Below are 15,695 nucleotides of genomic sequence, written 5' to 3'. Positions count from 1 at the left end.
CATATATATATATATATTTTTATACTTTATTTCAAGAGTTCAATACAATATATTCGCAGATTTTTCATTAAAATTCTGCAAAAATATTTTACATTATAAAAATAATATAAAAAATAAATTATAAATTACACAACAAATAAAATGTAAGGAATGGAAATTGTCTGTTAAACAATTGGAATACATTCAAATGTTTAAACAGTTTAATAGTTTTAGTAAATTTAGAATTTTTGAGTTTTAAGTTATCAATAATTGCATAATTAAATCCTACACACTGTACATTTAAGCAGCAACTGTATATCTCCCATGAGCCTTTGGCAGCACACATACACTAATGGTAGAACAATTAATCTGATAGTGTTTCATTTAAATAATTATTCATTGATAATTTAATGATTAATTAATTATCATAAATACTGGCTAGCACCTTGGAAAGCTCCAGAAGAGAGAGACATTTCTAGAGGAGTTAGAAAAGGCACTAGTAACACTTCATACAGAGTCGACAATATATACCTAAACAAAAGACACTTTACACCTTACTTGTTATCAAAGCTATATGTCAGAACATGTAAAAGAAAAATCAATAATTTGATCTTTTATGTTTATAAAATGTGAAGTATTTACATGTCCCAGGTCAGTTTGACTTAGTGATTAACGGGTTAAAAAGTGAATACCTAAAGTCTGTAAAAAACATCACAACAAAATCCAATCCAATCCAATCTCAATCTCAAACCTCCCATTCACTAAATTAATAATAAAACCACAGTTTACTCAAGTGCTGCCTCCCTCTCGGCCTGATTTACAAGAAGTCTGTTCCTTATCATTGCTTTTTACTGGACACACATCTCAGAAGCAGTGAATAACATCTACGTACGGGAAGTATTGTGCAACAATAGAAAAAAAACAATGTTTTTTATCTTTACTCATATCGTCTAGACTCACTCCTCTTGAATACATTTCTTGTCCGTGTAAAAATGAATATGAAAAGTGTGAATATTGCAAAGATATCCTGCACACGCGAAAGATACAGACTCTTAAAAGAAGTTCGTAAAAATATTTAAACTGCGGTCACAGAGTGGGAGCTGATAATCACAAATGTGGAGAAAACTAACATGGGAGTGCTCGTAGGCCATGGGCGAAAAACTTTTAAAGATGACCTATTATGCTTTGGTGCCTTTTCTCTTTCCGTTAGTATGTTATATGTTTTTTTTGTTGCATGTAAAAGGTCTGCAAAGTCTACAAAGCTCACAGAAACACTGCTCCTGAACTGCCTGAAACACCTTGCTTGAAGTCCCGCCTTTTCTTCCGTAACACGGTGATGTCACCAAGTTACACAATTGCATAATACCTGCCTATAGCAGCTAGTTTGGTTCAAGCTCAAACAAGAGTGGAGCTGGAGCGGAGTCTGAAGAGTTTGGTTCAGTTGCACCAATCACAACAGAATGGGCCAGCTGACCAATCAGAGCAGACTTGGCTTTTCAGGAGGGCGGGGCTAGGAGCTCAAACAGAGCGTTTCAGACAGAGGGTGAAAAGAGGTGCTGCAGCAACGCCGGTACGAGAAAAATAAAGCGTTTTTTTGAGCATTAAAGCATGTAAACATGTTCTAGTAGAAACGCAAAATACAAATGTGTGCCTGAAAATTTGCATAATAGGTCCTCTTTAATTAAACAACAAATTAGATATACATCACATTTTATCACATACTGTAATTCATCTAGACATGCTGCAAAGTTCTTCTTTTGAATGCAACCTTCAGGACAAAACATTGAACATATTCACAAAGTTAAGTCTTCCTTTTGAATGGAAATTAGTCAATGTACAGATAGAGTCTCCATTTACAGAGTAGGCTGTAGTATTGTGTGTGTGTGTGTGTTTGTGTGTGTGTAAATCTGGAGTCCTGTGGTCAGGTGAACAATTCATTCTCCTCGCCTGTTGACTCCACATGTACCTGCCTGGAATGCTCGCTCTCTTTCACGCACACACATACACACACACACACACACATACATAAAAGGTCTCGGTCCGTGGTCCTGCTCTCAGCTCAGTGTTGAGTGAGACGGTGATGTATCAGGACTTCCATTCATCCGTAGAGGATCTGCTTTTTCCCCCCACTTTTGAGTGCAACACGGAACACACGGAACAGTTTGAATAACTTTCTGAAAAGTTTTCTTTCCAGTTTTGGTGTCTGACTTCCACCACAATGTCAGGGGACTCTCTGGTCACTGGCTCTTTCGTGGCAGCGGACTATGTGGTGTTTGCTCTCATGCTCCTGGTGTCGGCTGCCGTCGGGGTCTACTACGCCTGGGCGGACAGGGGCCAGCGAAGCTCGGGGGACTTCCTAATGGGGGGCCGAAGTCTGACGGCCCTGCCTGTCTCCCTGTCCCTGACCGCCAGTTTCATGTCAGCCATCACAGTGCTGTCCAACCCAGCCGAGGTAAGGTCACAGCAGATTCCCAAAGGGATAAATTCAAAAATCATCTCTCCTCAAAACTCATTTTGTGTCTGGTTCAGTCTGCAGGATGTATTTATTTTTGAATGCAAGAAAACTTTTTAAAGTGGGACGAGATGCATCACTTTACCAGTCCAGTACCCCTGATTTTTCAAGTGAATCAGAGACATAATGGAAGAAACAATGAGACATGCATGGGACTTACACTTAAAACTTACACTTATGAAAATAAGATAGCTTTGCCAAAATCATAAAAAAACATACTGATTCCTAATATCTTAATCCTATGTAGGTATACCGCTATGGAGCCAATATTGGATTTTATGGTCTCTCCTATGTGGTGACAATGGTGGTCACATCTGAGATCTTTCTCCCAGTTTTTTACAGGCTGGCCATCACCAGCACGTATGAGGTGAGTGCGGTTTGGTTTTTAGATTATAGCGTTTGTGTGGCTTATTCTATTCTGTTCTATTCACAAAGTCTGAAACGTGTCAAATGTTTTGTTTCGCTTTCAAACACAAGAGAAACTGACCCAGATATTGTCTTGCACTAAAGAGCACGTCCTTGTTGTAGTCTGAGGTTGATTTGGCTCTGCTCCAACGTGTATGTTGAAATGGAGTCAGGTAAAGGTAAGGTAACAGGGGTTTAGGAAGGATATAGGTCATATCCCATGTACCAAGGCGGCTGCGGTAAGGACTCGGCCCTGGTACATGGGACGCCCGCTCTAGTAGGTGAGCTATAGCAGCGCCCTTGTATGGTATCATTTTGTCGTATCATATCGTATCGTATCGCAATGCATCGTATTGTTTCGCTTCATTTCATATCGTCTTGTATCGTATCGCATCGCATCGTATCGTATCGCATTTCATCGCTTCGCATAGTTGTGTATCATTTTGTATCGTATCGTCTTGTATCGTATCGTATGGTATCGTATCGTTTCGCTTCGTTTTGTATCGTATCGCATCGCATCACATCACATCGCATCGCATCGTTTTGTATCATTTGGTATCGTATCGCATCGCATAGCACCGTATCGTATTGTATCGCATCGTATCGCATCGTATCGCATCGTATCGCATCGTAACGTATCGTATTGTTTTGTATCATTTTGTATCATATCGTATCGTATCACATCGTATCATTTTGTATCGTAGCGTTTTGTATCGCATCGCATCGCATCGCATCGCATGAAACCCTGATCCAAAGTAAGGGGGAGTAAAATGAGTCATTACTTGTGTATAAAGCAGGACCAATGGACAATTTGTGATATTAGGGTATGATAACTTTTGTAAAAAATGTGCAATTTGTCTTTCCCGATACTGACCTCATGTATTGTCTGTTCTTTTCTGTCTGCTTCACGTCTCTGCCAAGTATCTGGAGTTGCGTTTCAGCAGAGCGACCCGTCTGCTGGGAACTGTGCTCTTCATTGTTCAGACAGTGAGTCAGTTAACACATAATGACGGGGCTTTGACCGTTGATGGTAAAACAGCTAATCTGACACCTGAAGGTCATTTTCTATTATTTCTCTCACAGATCCTCTACACTGGAATCGTCATTTATGCCCCGGCTCTTGCTTTAAACCAAGGTATGTTGTTTTCAGTCCACAGCGGTGAGATTGGTGAAACATTCCTGCATGAGGGCACTTCAAGCTGCTCGGTTTTGCTCAGTTGAGTGTGTCTGAAAGCCTGCCTCTCTCCGCAGTAACTGGGATGGATCTGTGGGGTGCGGTTATTTCCACAGGCGTGGTCTGCACCTTTTACTGCACAATGGTATGTGATGAAATATGCCATCAACTGACCCCAGAATTTGTATTCTATATGTTCCTGGATTTGATTGTTTGTTTGACACCTGTTTGTGGTCTGCATTGGTACAGGGTGGTCTGAAGGCAGTGGTGTGGACAGATGTGATTCAGGTAGGCCCCTGAATGGAACAAACGACATAACGTGTGGTTGTTATGGTACCACGCGTACTAATCTGTCAGATTTGACCAAGTCACTGTGCATGTGTCATATCTTTTTGTGGTTGCTAGTGACAATGCTGTTCACCAGCAGCTGTAGGCCACCACAGCAAGAAATTGATCTCCACAAGTCATTACATCTTTCACTCAAAACACCAACACTTTGGCTCATGTTTTGGATTAATGCATTATACTAAATATGTTATCCATGTACAATAGTTAAAGTGCAACAAAATGGTGAAATAAGGACCATTACTGGGACAAAAAAAAGCAACCGAAATGATCAAAATGTTCCCCTCCAGCTTGGTGTCATGCTTGCAGGCTTCCTGTCTGTCATCATCAGGTCTGTGATCGTACAAGGTGGAGTCCTCCCCATCATTTCAGATTCACAACAGGGAGGGAGACTCAACTTTTTGGAGTGAGTATGTGTCAGAAGTTGAATGGCTCTATCGAACGGTGGGAAGAGATTAAACAGTCAACAGAAGAGGTACAGAAAGTACTGTACAGTACTTCTGTTCTGTGTGTTCATGGTGCTAAAAGTCTTTATTGGGTCCATCTCTCTCCATGGTGCTGAACAGTTTAATCTTAAACTGTGCCTTAAATCAGAGGCTGCATCCTCTGAAGTCTGCAATTCTAGACCAAATACACCATAACAGGTTGCATTAATGAATTTGGAGACAAAAGGTGTATCCTTTGGAGCTTCCAGTGGCTCATAAACTACCGGTCGATTGTTTAATGTGTGTTCAGGCAATCTTCATCATCTTCTAAAGTCCGTAAATGTCACATAACCTGGTAAATCTGTCTTTGTTGGAGGAACAAGCCCACTGATGAACAATTTCTATCAATGAAAAACTTTTATCTTTCAAGTTTTCTCTGCAATTCAAACTGCCTTTGTTTTCTGTTTCACTAGCTTTGACACAAACCCTCTGAGGAGACATACTTTCTGGACCATAACCATTGGAGGGGCTTTCGTCTGGGTCAGTATCTATGGGATCAACCAGGCCCAGGTTCAGAGATACATCGCCTGTAAGAGCCTCACTCATGCCAGACTGTGAGTCCTGATTTACCGGGAGAGACATTTACCAAGATAGGGTATAAATACTGGCATATTTATCCAGCCTTCTTCCGTTTTCCAGATCTCTGTACATCAACCTGGTGGGCCTGTGGGCCATCTTGCTGTGCTCAGTGTTTGCAGGACTGTGCCTCTTCTCAGTCTATAAGAGGTGTGACCCATGGACCGCTGGACAGGTTTCTGCTCCCGACCAGGTACGATGGAGAGTAACTAAGATTGTGCTGGGCTTTAAATATATAAACATTGTGGGTTTTTTGTGTGTGATACCAAGAAGGTCCAACTGAGATGAGATTCATTTTGTGATTTTCTTCACACCTAAGCCAGGTTTCTGTATGCATGTGTTGATAGAGTGTATACAGTATGTATGTGTGTATGAATGTATATATGCATTGTGAGACTCCAACTCTCCTGATCACTAATGTTAATCCAGTGTCACCCTTCCTCTGTAGTTGATGCCGTATTTGGTGATGGACATCTTGGGAGACTTTCCTGGCCTTCCTGGACTGTTTGTTGCAGCTGCATATAGCGGATCTCTCAGGTTAATACAGTACTTAACATTAAAGGTGCTAAATTCAACATTCAGAGCATTATTAGCAACAAATAAGTATTTGTAATGGAGTAATGTCTACCTGAGCAGAGAATGAAGTCACTCTCCCTCTGTGTGTGTTGTAATCTGAGCTTCTCAGTGCTTTGGTTATGTAGCTGGCCCTTTATTTAATTGGCTCACGTTCAGTACTACAAAGTGAGATTTGAAGGAACTGGCCTTCTACCTCCAAGAGGTCAAGGCCCAGTTACGTGTTGGTTAATCTTGTGTGACAAAGAGATTTTCCAAACAGACGGGTTAAAGCATAATAATACAATTTATTCCGAACAATTAATGTTGCATAAGTAAAATAAAAGAGTTTACAGATATCTGGATCCAACCTACATGTCCCTGACAACATACAGTGCATGGGTCAGTTCGTGAAGTCTGAACCCCGAGCTCTCCCTGATCCAGTCTTTTATGGTTTACACAATATCAATAGTCATGAGGTGTGACGCGTGATGCCTCTGCTGCATTCCTCCTTCCTCGTTATCACCTTCTGGCTCCGTCCTCATGACCTTGGAACATAAAACATCATCTGCCACACTCCCCTCTTTTCTCACCCTTGACTCTATTCATAAAACATCCAATAGTGAGGCCTTTGTATGCATTTTTAGAGTATAAGAAATCCAACAGATATTGTAGAGTATAATAAATCCAACAGACCCTCTTTTGAACTTAACTAAGTTCACCTACAGATAATGTTACATACAGATATATTTATTATACGCATATATAATGTTACGTACAGATGTTTTAATTATAAGCATCATCATGTTACGTACAGAAGTTTTAATTATAAGCATCTTCACACAACCTCTTCAGGATCAACATCTTCACTATCCCCCACCATTTCCAGGAGACCCTGTCTCTCCGCTTGGAACATGGCCATCTGATAAGGAGGAGGTGCATCCGGATGCTTTCGTTGCACAGCTGAAATGATCACACGCTCAGTGAGGTGGCGAATGCATGGAATACAACAACAACCACATAGTACTAAGCATCCACACACAGCAATGATTGAGGAGAATAGAGATACCACCATGGACTTCCATTTCCCAAAAGTACGGTCTAACCAGTCGTTAATGGGGCTGTTGATACCTGAGTCATCGTGCATGGATTCAGACAGCGTCCGGAGCCCCTCTAGCGCCTTAGTTACAGTCCCGTCCGGCGCTGTATTGTTAGGGATGAAAATACAACATGAGTCTTGGAACATTGAGCATACACCGCCTTTCTCTGCCAGCAGCATATCTAATGCCATTCTATTTTGGATCACCATCAGTGACGTAGGAGCCATTTGTTCAGCTAGTCCGGCAATTGCATCACGAGTTAGATTAGTCAAACGGAGAACATTATAGTGGATGTAGTTAATGCGGTCAACATTTTTGTTAGGAGTGATAGGGATCAGAGCGCTCATTATAGGTATGTTTTCAAAACCTGCAGCTATTTGGTCAGCTAGTTTATATTCATTAGGGGAGCTACCTCACTACATCATTCTTTATAATCTTGGTTTAGCCTTCCCCCCCTTGTAGCCCACACCTTCCACCCTGCTTCTGAGTGAAAGCATTGTCTATTGTTAAAGAGTTACTTGTGATTAGCCAGTTTTAGCAGAGTGCAGATGCGAGGATGATAAGTAAGGTATCTAAACTAGTACAGTCTGTGCTTTCCCAGGTTATTCAGATTTATCTGAGTACACAAACTCTACACAAGGGTCATGGTATTTTCTCTCACATTCCCTAAAACATTTAAAATACATGACAAATCACATGAAGAAAGTTTGTACAGAAGAACGAGGACAAGAGAGGTAAACACAAATGCTACAGCAAACGCTACTAGCAGTTTGTCGTACTGCATGATGCTTCTAGTTTGTTTTCCTGCGCGCAACTGAAAAACTTTTATCTGGGTGGTCCTATTTTGTACTGGTTTGGGAAAGGAAGTGAAATTTCTCTCTGGTGGATTCTCCCCACCCCTGGTTTCTCTTTTTTATCTATTTTCTTTTTTTTTTTTCTATTGTAGCATTTATTCTAAGCAACAATTTTTAATACAATGTGATATATAATGTTTTTCAAAAACCACCTAGATGAGTCCACCTAAACAACCATGTTAGCCTGATTTAACTGTAAATACAGGCAAGACCTTGTAACCTTCTTTCCCTTATGTGTATCTCATCACAGTCACAGTTTATACAGTATATGAAAAATAAAAAAATTATACTATACGTGACCCTCTTTTCACGTAGCCTGGGCTCCTTTTGGGGCTGCCTCCTCTGCTTGGGCTCCGTGTGGGGCTGCCTCCTCTGCTTCAGGTCCTGACCTGCTGCTGGAGCACTGTGTTAGGTGCCACCAGTTGAGTCCTTTTCCTGCGAGCTGCACAGCTGTTGCAGTTCTGGCCAGAACCTTGTGTGGACCTGTCCAACGTGGCTCCGACCACTTCCTCTTTAACACCTTCAACCAAAGGTGTTCCGGGGGTCCGGAGTCAGGTCCTGGAACGTCCTCTGTGACAGGGGTGACAGGTTTGTCACCTGTATAGGAGAGAGCTGACACAAGAGCATTAGCCTTCAAATAGTATGGTCTGTAACCGAGGTCAGGAAGGGGAGAGGGGTTTTGGGACGGCCCTGGGAAAGGTCGGCCACACGTAAGCTCAAATGGTGTGAGTCCTGTGATTGTGGATCATACACAGTGCCAAATTTGTGTTTTAGTCCCAGAGCCTTTTCAACAGATTGCAGGTCTTTATTTTTGAAATGTGAACCATTATCTGACCTGATCAATTTAGGAAACCCATGTTTCGGAATGTACTCATTCACCAGACATTTAATGACTGATTTTGCGTCCTCTTTTCCCGTAGGGTAGGCCTCAACCCAACGTGAAAATGCGTCCACAATTACTAGGAGGAATCTTTTCCCCCCAGCCCTTACTCCCATATCTGTAAAATCCATAAAGATTTCCTGTCCCGGGGCAGTGGGAGAAGGATGTTTTCCTGCCCTAGGAGTGATGGTCGGTCTGATGTTACATGTACTACATACGTCACACTTATTCAAGAAGTCAGTTATAGTAGCATGTTTCCGGGGAATCCACCAGTGGCGGAGATCTCGTAACATCTGTTTGTGGCTTTTATGGTCAAGTCCATGAGTCTGAGTCAGTATTGAGGACATCCAACAGGGGGGCATAACTATTTGATCTCCGTTATACCATATACCATCAAACTGTTCTATAGCTCCCTTATCTTCCCAGATGGTTCGTTCTGCTGCTGTGGCAGATTCTTGAGCTTGTATGATGGAGAAATCAGTTATCTCAGAACCGAGATCTGCTGTGGTCATGACCATCATAGTAGGTAAATACCCTGCCGCCTTTTTAGCGGCTGCATCAGCTGCTTCGTTTCCTATACTCTCTAAGTCAGTGCCCTGACTGTGTCCTTTCACTTTGATCACAGCTACCCTCTGTGGTAACTGGATTGCTTCCAACAACTCTTTCATCAACTCCTCATGAGCCATAGGTTTATTCTGACTAGTCTTAAAACCCGCTTGCACCCAGCCAGACATATCTCTGTGAATTGCATTGCACACATACGCAGAGTCTGTGAAAATATTCACTGCCTTCCCTTCCGCTAACCGCAGAGCACAAACTACAGCCGTAAGTTCTGCTGCCTGATGTTTTGGAGCTATGGCTAGGGACACATGGGGAACAGCTTCTTCTGACATGCGATACCATTGTTCTTGTGCTGGGGTTAGTTTTTACTGCGGCTGCTACTCCTGCTGGTGCTATATAAACATCTCTTACCCCTATCCCCCAGGTTGTATCTAACAGGTTCTGTTGGAACTCATCTTGATACGTAAGATCATTATTTCTGTCATAATTCAGAGTGCAGTGGGGAGGATCGGGAACAGGGAGGTAAGGGTGTAGAGCCCTAATCCATGGTTGCCACATGTTGTAAAAGTCAATCAGAGGGTTTCTGTCGGCTAGCAGGGCCCAATATATGTCCGCACAGGGTGGTGGGGCATCAGGTGAGGTATCAGGACTCAACATGCACATGCGATCAGCACTGGAGGGCGAGGAGCACACCATTTCTTCTCCTCCGGGGAAACTCACTATCACAGCTTCTGGTGAACAATGTACAGAAGCCCCCAGTGCTGCCAAAACATCTCTTCCCAGGAGATCACGTGGACAATCAGGTGCATACAAAAAGGGGTGCTCCATCACCTGTCTCCCAAGCCGGACAGGAAGGGGAACAGTAAAAGGCAGTCTTTGTTCAGTGCCGGAAAATCCCAAAACGGAAACATAGTGAGAGGAAAGGGAACACATAGGTTCAGCTAAGGTGGAGTAACGTGCTCCCGTATCCACCATGAACCATCTTCGCTTTCCGTTCACTGTCAACTGGAGACAGGGCTCTGCCAGCCCCTACCCCTCCATCTCCGTCGGGCACCCCTATGGGAACATTCCTGGTGTATATGGACCAGGTGGAGGTCCCTGCGCAGAGTACCCGCTGTATGCCTGCATTGGAGCTAGCTGTTGGTTTGGTGGAGTCTGTATTGTTGGCTGATATGACTGCTGTGGAGGCCCTCTCATCTGCTGTTGTTGTTTCTGAGGACAGTCACGTGCCCAGTGATCCGGGCTTTCGCAGATGTAACAACTGCCTCCTCTTGGTTGGGCATACCCCCTCCCCCTGCCTCCTCCTCTCCCTCTGCCTCTATTCCGGCCTTCATGATAAGGGGGCTGCTGATATGGGGCAGCTTGGTAAGGAACATGATACTGGGGTTGATACATAGCCTGTGACTGGCCCTGCAGTGGATAAGGATTCTGTGGCGGGGCTGGAGCTGGTGTTACAATTTGAGCCATCTGGGTATCTTTTTCTTTCCCTCCCTTTTTCTTATCTGTCGCACGAGTCCGTGCATCTGCCAACTGTAATTTAGTCAACTGAGCTACCATCTCTTTTAATGACTCATTTTCCTCTTCCTCCTCCTTGGTTTCTGCATCCTGATGATGGCAGAAATGTGTTTCCCATCTTGATGATTTTGCCCCTGCCATATCTGGATTCTCTTGCATCTTTCTCTTAACTCCTTCCGGAGCATGTTTTAACAGAGCTATTCTGAACAGAGACTGCTGTGATTCTTTATCTGGGTTCACCCCCGTAGCCCCCGCCCACTCTGTCTTTGCTCTTTCTATGAACGTGCGTCCACTCTCCCCGTTCTTAATCTTAAACACCAAGCTGTGGAGCTTACCCGCTGGTATGGGATACTTTTGTCTAATAGCATTACCGAAGGAGGTAGCGTAGGGGTTAAAGTTCCAAAGTACCACCTAACACTTGAAACAATGGTGCCATAACTTCGTTTGTATAATCACTGTCCTGTGGGGTTGGTACCGGACTAGGGGTAGGAGGAGGATAAGGAGGGGGGTTGGGATGTGGGCCAGGTGGGTACTGCTGATGGAGGGACATGTAATGTGGCGGCTGGCTAGTATGTGGGTTTGGTGGTGGGGGTGCGCTAGGACTGGGTGAGGGTTTCACTAGTGGTTTTGCTTCAGCGGTTTTTGCGTGGGTGGCTTTCGTCTGGCTGCCTAAGGCTGATAGTGCAGCCATCTGTATCACATTATATTTTACCAATTTACTTGCCAACTCGTCTTCTTTCTTCCTCAATTTCCTCCTTACAATCATATGTCCCTTGTCTTTGTCTTGTCTTGCTTTCAGCAGCTTTCTATGAACCACCTGTATTAATGCTCTCATCACTGGCATGAATTTGGCTTCACTTCCCGTGGCTGGAAAATGCCCTTCCTTCACTGTCATGTTATACCACTCATCTAGGTCTTGAGTCTCTTTCTTTCTAGTCTTGGGATCAAATGTACAGATTACATTGGTCCTGACTTTAACCCATTGCTGTCCAAATGATAAACGGGGAGGCCCACAGCCACCCCGTTCCTCACAGTCTTTGTCAAATTCTCCGTCCATTCTGTCCAGTACTATTTCACACAGGTTTATTCAGTTTATGACAGTAACTAGATTCAGAGTAAATGGGTCGCTATGCCCCTCGCTGTGATCCTACCAACATAAGCTTCTACTGGACACTTTGATGTTCCAGCGATGTTGGCCCAGTATCAACAGTAAGTTTTAATTTTCCTCTGAATACTAGTTATTAATGTACACTCATACAGTTTTTATTACTAAACGGGCAGCTTTCCTCCTCTTAGTCTTTACCAAAAGGGCAGCTTGCTCCCCTAAATTAATTCAGCTTTCCTCCTTTTAGTTCTACTAAAAGGGCAGCTTTAATTCAGCTTTCCTCCTTTTGGATTTACCAAAAGGGCAGCTTTAATTCAGCTTTCCTCCTCTTGGATTTACCAAAAGGGCAGCTTTAATTCAGCTTTCCTCCTCTTGGATTTACCAAAAGGGCAGCTTTAATTCAGCTTTCCTCCTCTTGGATTTACCAAAAGGGCAGCTTTAATTCAGCTTTCCTCCTCTTGGATTTACCAAAAGGGCAGCTTTAATTCAGCTTTCCTCCTCTTGGATTTACCAAAAGGGCAGCTTTAATTCAGCTTTCCTCCTCTTGGATTTACCAAAAGGGCAGCTTTAATTCAGCTTTCCTCCTCTTGGATTTACCAAAAGGGCAGCTTTAATTCAGCTTTCCTCCTCTTGGATTTACCAAAAGGGCAGCTTTAATTCAGCTTTCCTCCTCTTGGATTTACCAAAAGGGCAGCTTTAATTGAGAAAGTCTTTACTCCTGCAACATTTATCACTACAAAGGAGATTCAGCACAACAAGAGAGATAATTTAGAGTAAGCCAATATGCAGAGTTCGATAAAACAGGTTCTGCTCACCTTTAAGATTTCAGGGATCCCTTTCTCTCTCTCGCCGGTCTGTCCGTCCTTTGGACACGCTTCTCAATGCCGAAGATCACGTCGGGGTCACCAATTGAAGGAACTGGCCTTCTACCTCCAAGAGGTCAAGGCCCAGTTACGTGTTGGTTAATCTTGTGTGACAAAGAGATTTTCCAAACAGACGGGTTAAAGCATAATAATACAATTTATTCCGAACAATTAATGTTGCATAAGTAAAATAAAAGAGTTTACAGATATCTGGATCCAACCTACATGTCCCTGACAACATACAGTGCATGGGTCAGTTCGTGAAGTCTGAACCCCGAGCTCTCCCTGATCCAGTCTTTTATGGTTTACACAATATCAATAGTCATGAGGTGTGACGCGTGATGCCTCTGCTGCATTCCTCCTTCCTCGTTATCACCTTCTGGCTCCGTCCTCATGACCTTGGAACATAAAACATCATCTGCCACACTCCCCTCTTTTCTCACCCTTGACTCTATTCATAAAACATCCAATAGTGAGGCCTTTGTATGCATTTTTAGAGTATAAGAAATCCAACAGATATTGTAGAGTATAATAAATCCAACAGATTGAAAAAAGTTGCATCCGTATATGCAAGGCATTTATATGGTGGTTCTTCTTTGACTAAATTGTGTGTGGTTTTGGTGTTACATCAACCCGCAGCACAGTGTCCTCCAGCATCAATGCGCTGGCTGCAGTGACAGTAGAGGACCTGATCAAACCGTACACCAACTTGTCTGAGAAACACCTGTCCTGGATCTCCAAGGGGCTGAGTGAGTGGATTGTCCTCATGTAATTGCCTGTTAGGTGGTGATTAAGGATTAAAATCTAAAATTCTTCCCTGTTTCAGGTCTCATATACGGGGTTTCCTGCATTGGAATGGCTGGACTGGCTTCACTCATGGGAGGGATCTTGCAGGTGAAGTGGATCTGTTTTGTAGGCTTTAGCAGGAGACTCCGGCTGGGGGTTTATGACCCTGCAACTTAACTGATATTTGCTTCTTTATACAGGCGGCCGTCAGTATATTTGGCATCATTGGAGGTCCTTTACTTGGCGTGTTTACACTGGGTATCCTCTGTCCGTTTGCCAACTCCAAAGTAAGCTTGTCCTCATTTAACTGTTTTTTGTTGTTATTGTGATTCCAGTAACCCGTGCTAATATTAAAAAGAGACATTAATCCAGCTTTGTAGATGAGTTTTACTCCTGGGATGATAATTTGTGATTAAAATGTTTTCTAGGGAGCTTTGTCAGGTCTTGTGTTGGGGTTGGTTGTGTCTCTGTGGGTGGGCATCGGAGCCCAGATGTACCCTCCCCCTCCTGAGATGAGCCGACCTCTGTCACTGACCACAGCTGGCTGTAACTTCACCGTCCCAGGCAGCCTCAACTGGACCTCAACTGCTCTGCCGACACAGCCGACCTCCATCACCACAGCCCCGGCACACGACATTGATGGCAAGTAAGTGTGTAACTGGCTGTGACTGGTTATTGGTTGGATATTATTTGGCCTATTTAGTGTCCTCAGTTGAGCTAAATGAATAAATGAATGAATAAATAAATAAATAAATAAATAAATAAATAAATAAATAAATAAATAATAATAATAATAATAATAATAATAAATAAAACAAAATAAATAAATAATAAATAAAATACATTTAAAAAAAAGAGCATTGTGATATCAACATCCTATTACTACCCAACCCTGAATAAACATGTCGTGTTTATCTAAATATCTGCTGGAGTCAAATTATACAGAAGATTCATAAGGAGACATTTACAAATGTTGATGTCACAGTTCTGTCTGTATGTGCAAGATTTCATGTACTTTTCCTGTACTCTTCTAGGCCTCCGCTGGCAGATAACTGGTACTCTCTGTCCTACCTTTACTTCAGTCCTATTGGAACCATCATAGCTATCAGTGTGGGACTGTTAGTCAGCCTGTTTACAGGTAAACAACATATATTCTGTTGCATATTTTTACATTTGTCTGAATAAAGTGCTGTTTTTTGATGTGCTCTTTTGTGATCGTAATGTACATTTCAGGAGGCTGGAAGCTGAAGGTGGAATCGAGGCTCATGTTAATGAAAGAAGACACGACTCTTTATCACCTATTCAAGTTGTGTAAAGACAAAGTAAGTGTTGCAGCAGTAAAACAATATCACTATCAACTAATAACAGCTGCTGACTCTCTGCTTTGTGCTCTTCCCTTTTTTGGAGGTTATGAGACGAACAGGAGAGCTTGACCTGACGAAGGACAGAGAGACGAAAACTGGCAGCACTAATCCTGCTTTCTGTGATGTTGAGCTGGACCTAACGGAAAGCAGCGTTCCCAAATGAGATGCAACTAATGTTTTTGACATAATTACTGGTCTGATACAAGAAAATGTCAATGAAGGAGTTAAAGAAAAAAAGTCTGTGTGCAGTTTGCATGTTTTCCTGGTGTTAAGTTTCCTCCCACAGTCCAAAAACATGCAGGTCAGGTTCATGTAAATAGTCCGTATGTACGAATGTGAGTGCGAATCCAACCCAACCCAGGTAGGGTTACAGCAGATGGACTTCATGCAGGAGTCCAAAATGCAAAAATGATCTCTTCCTAACAGGTTGTTTTGTTTCTCATCCAGCCTGTTGAATGCCGTTTTCTTTAACACAAACCTTTATAGAGTGAGATGTTTTTTACCTGCACTGAAACGGCTGTTTGGTTGCGTCTGAATGGAAGCTGAATGCTTTCTGTCACTAAGTAATTTTAGCCTAAATTGTTAAGTATTACTCATTACTGCTATGAAGCCAACTTTGCATTGTTTGGTCTCTTCTTT

The 15,695-nt window shown here is 42.7% G+C and overlaps 1 protein-coding gene across 1 annotated transcript; it reads left to right on the top strand.

The window, feature by feature from the left end:
* Positions 1-1,920: 1,920 nt before the first annotated feature.
* slc5a8 (solute carrier family 5 member 8) lies at positions 1,921-15,257 on the top strand. Its single transcript, XM_037759900.1, has 17 exons — positions 1,921-2,431; positions 2,739-2,858; positions 3,818-3,883; positions 3,980-4,031; positions 4,148-4,215; positions 4,320-4,358; positions 4,706-4,821; positions 5,314-5,454; positions 5,540-5,669; positions 5,925-6,013; positions 13,546-13,655; positions 13,733-13,800; positions 13,893-13,979; positions 14,121-14,338; positions 14,727-14,830; positions 14,926-15,014; positions 15,100-15,257. Exons 1-17 carry the CDS (start codon positions 2,198-2,200, stop codon positions 15,217-15,219), a joined length of 1,851 nt encoding a protein of 616 aa, XP_037615828.1. The 5' UTR covers positions 1,921-2,197; the 3' UTR covers positions 15,220-15,257.
* Positions 15,258-15,695: the final 438 nt, after the last annotated feature.

Source organism: Sebastes umbrosus, chromosome 23 (genome assembly GCF_015220745.1).
Source record: "Sebastes umbrosus isolate fSebUmb1 chromosome 23, fSebUmb1.pri, whole genome shotgun sequence".
NCBI lineage: Eukaryota > Metazoa > Chordata > Actinopteri > Perciformes > Sebastidae > Sebastes > Sebastes umbrosus.
This window is presented reverse-complemented; position numbering and strand designations above follow the sequence as displayed.

Bases quoted from the DNA above. Each gene is read 5' to 3' on its own strand.
- slc5a8 (XM_037759900.1), top strand. From the start codon at position 2,198: ATGTCAGGGGACTCTCTGGTCACTGGCTCTTTCGTGGCAGCGGACTAT. The intron at 14,339-14,726 runs GTAAGTGTGTAA...GTACTCTTCTAG, and splicing joins GCACACGACATTGATGGCAA to GCCTCCGCTGGCAGATAACT. The intron at 15,015-15,099 runs GTAAGTGTTGCA...CCTTTTTTGGAG, and splicing joins TCAAGTTGTGTAAAGACAAA to GTTATGAGACGAACAGGAGA.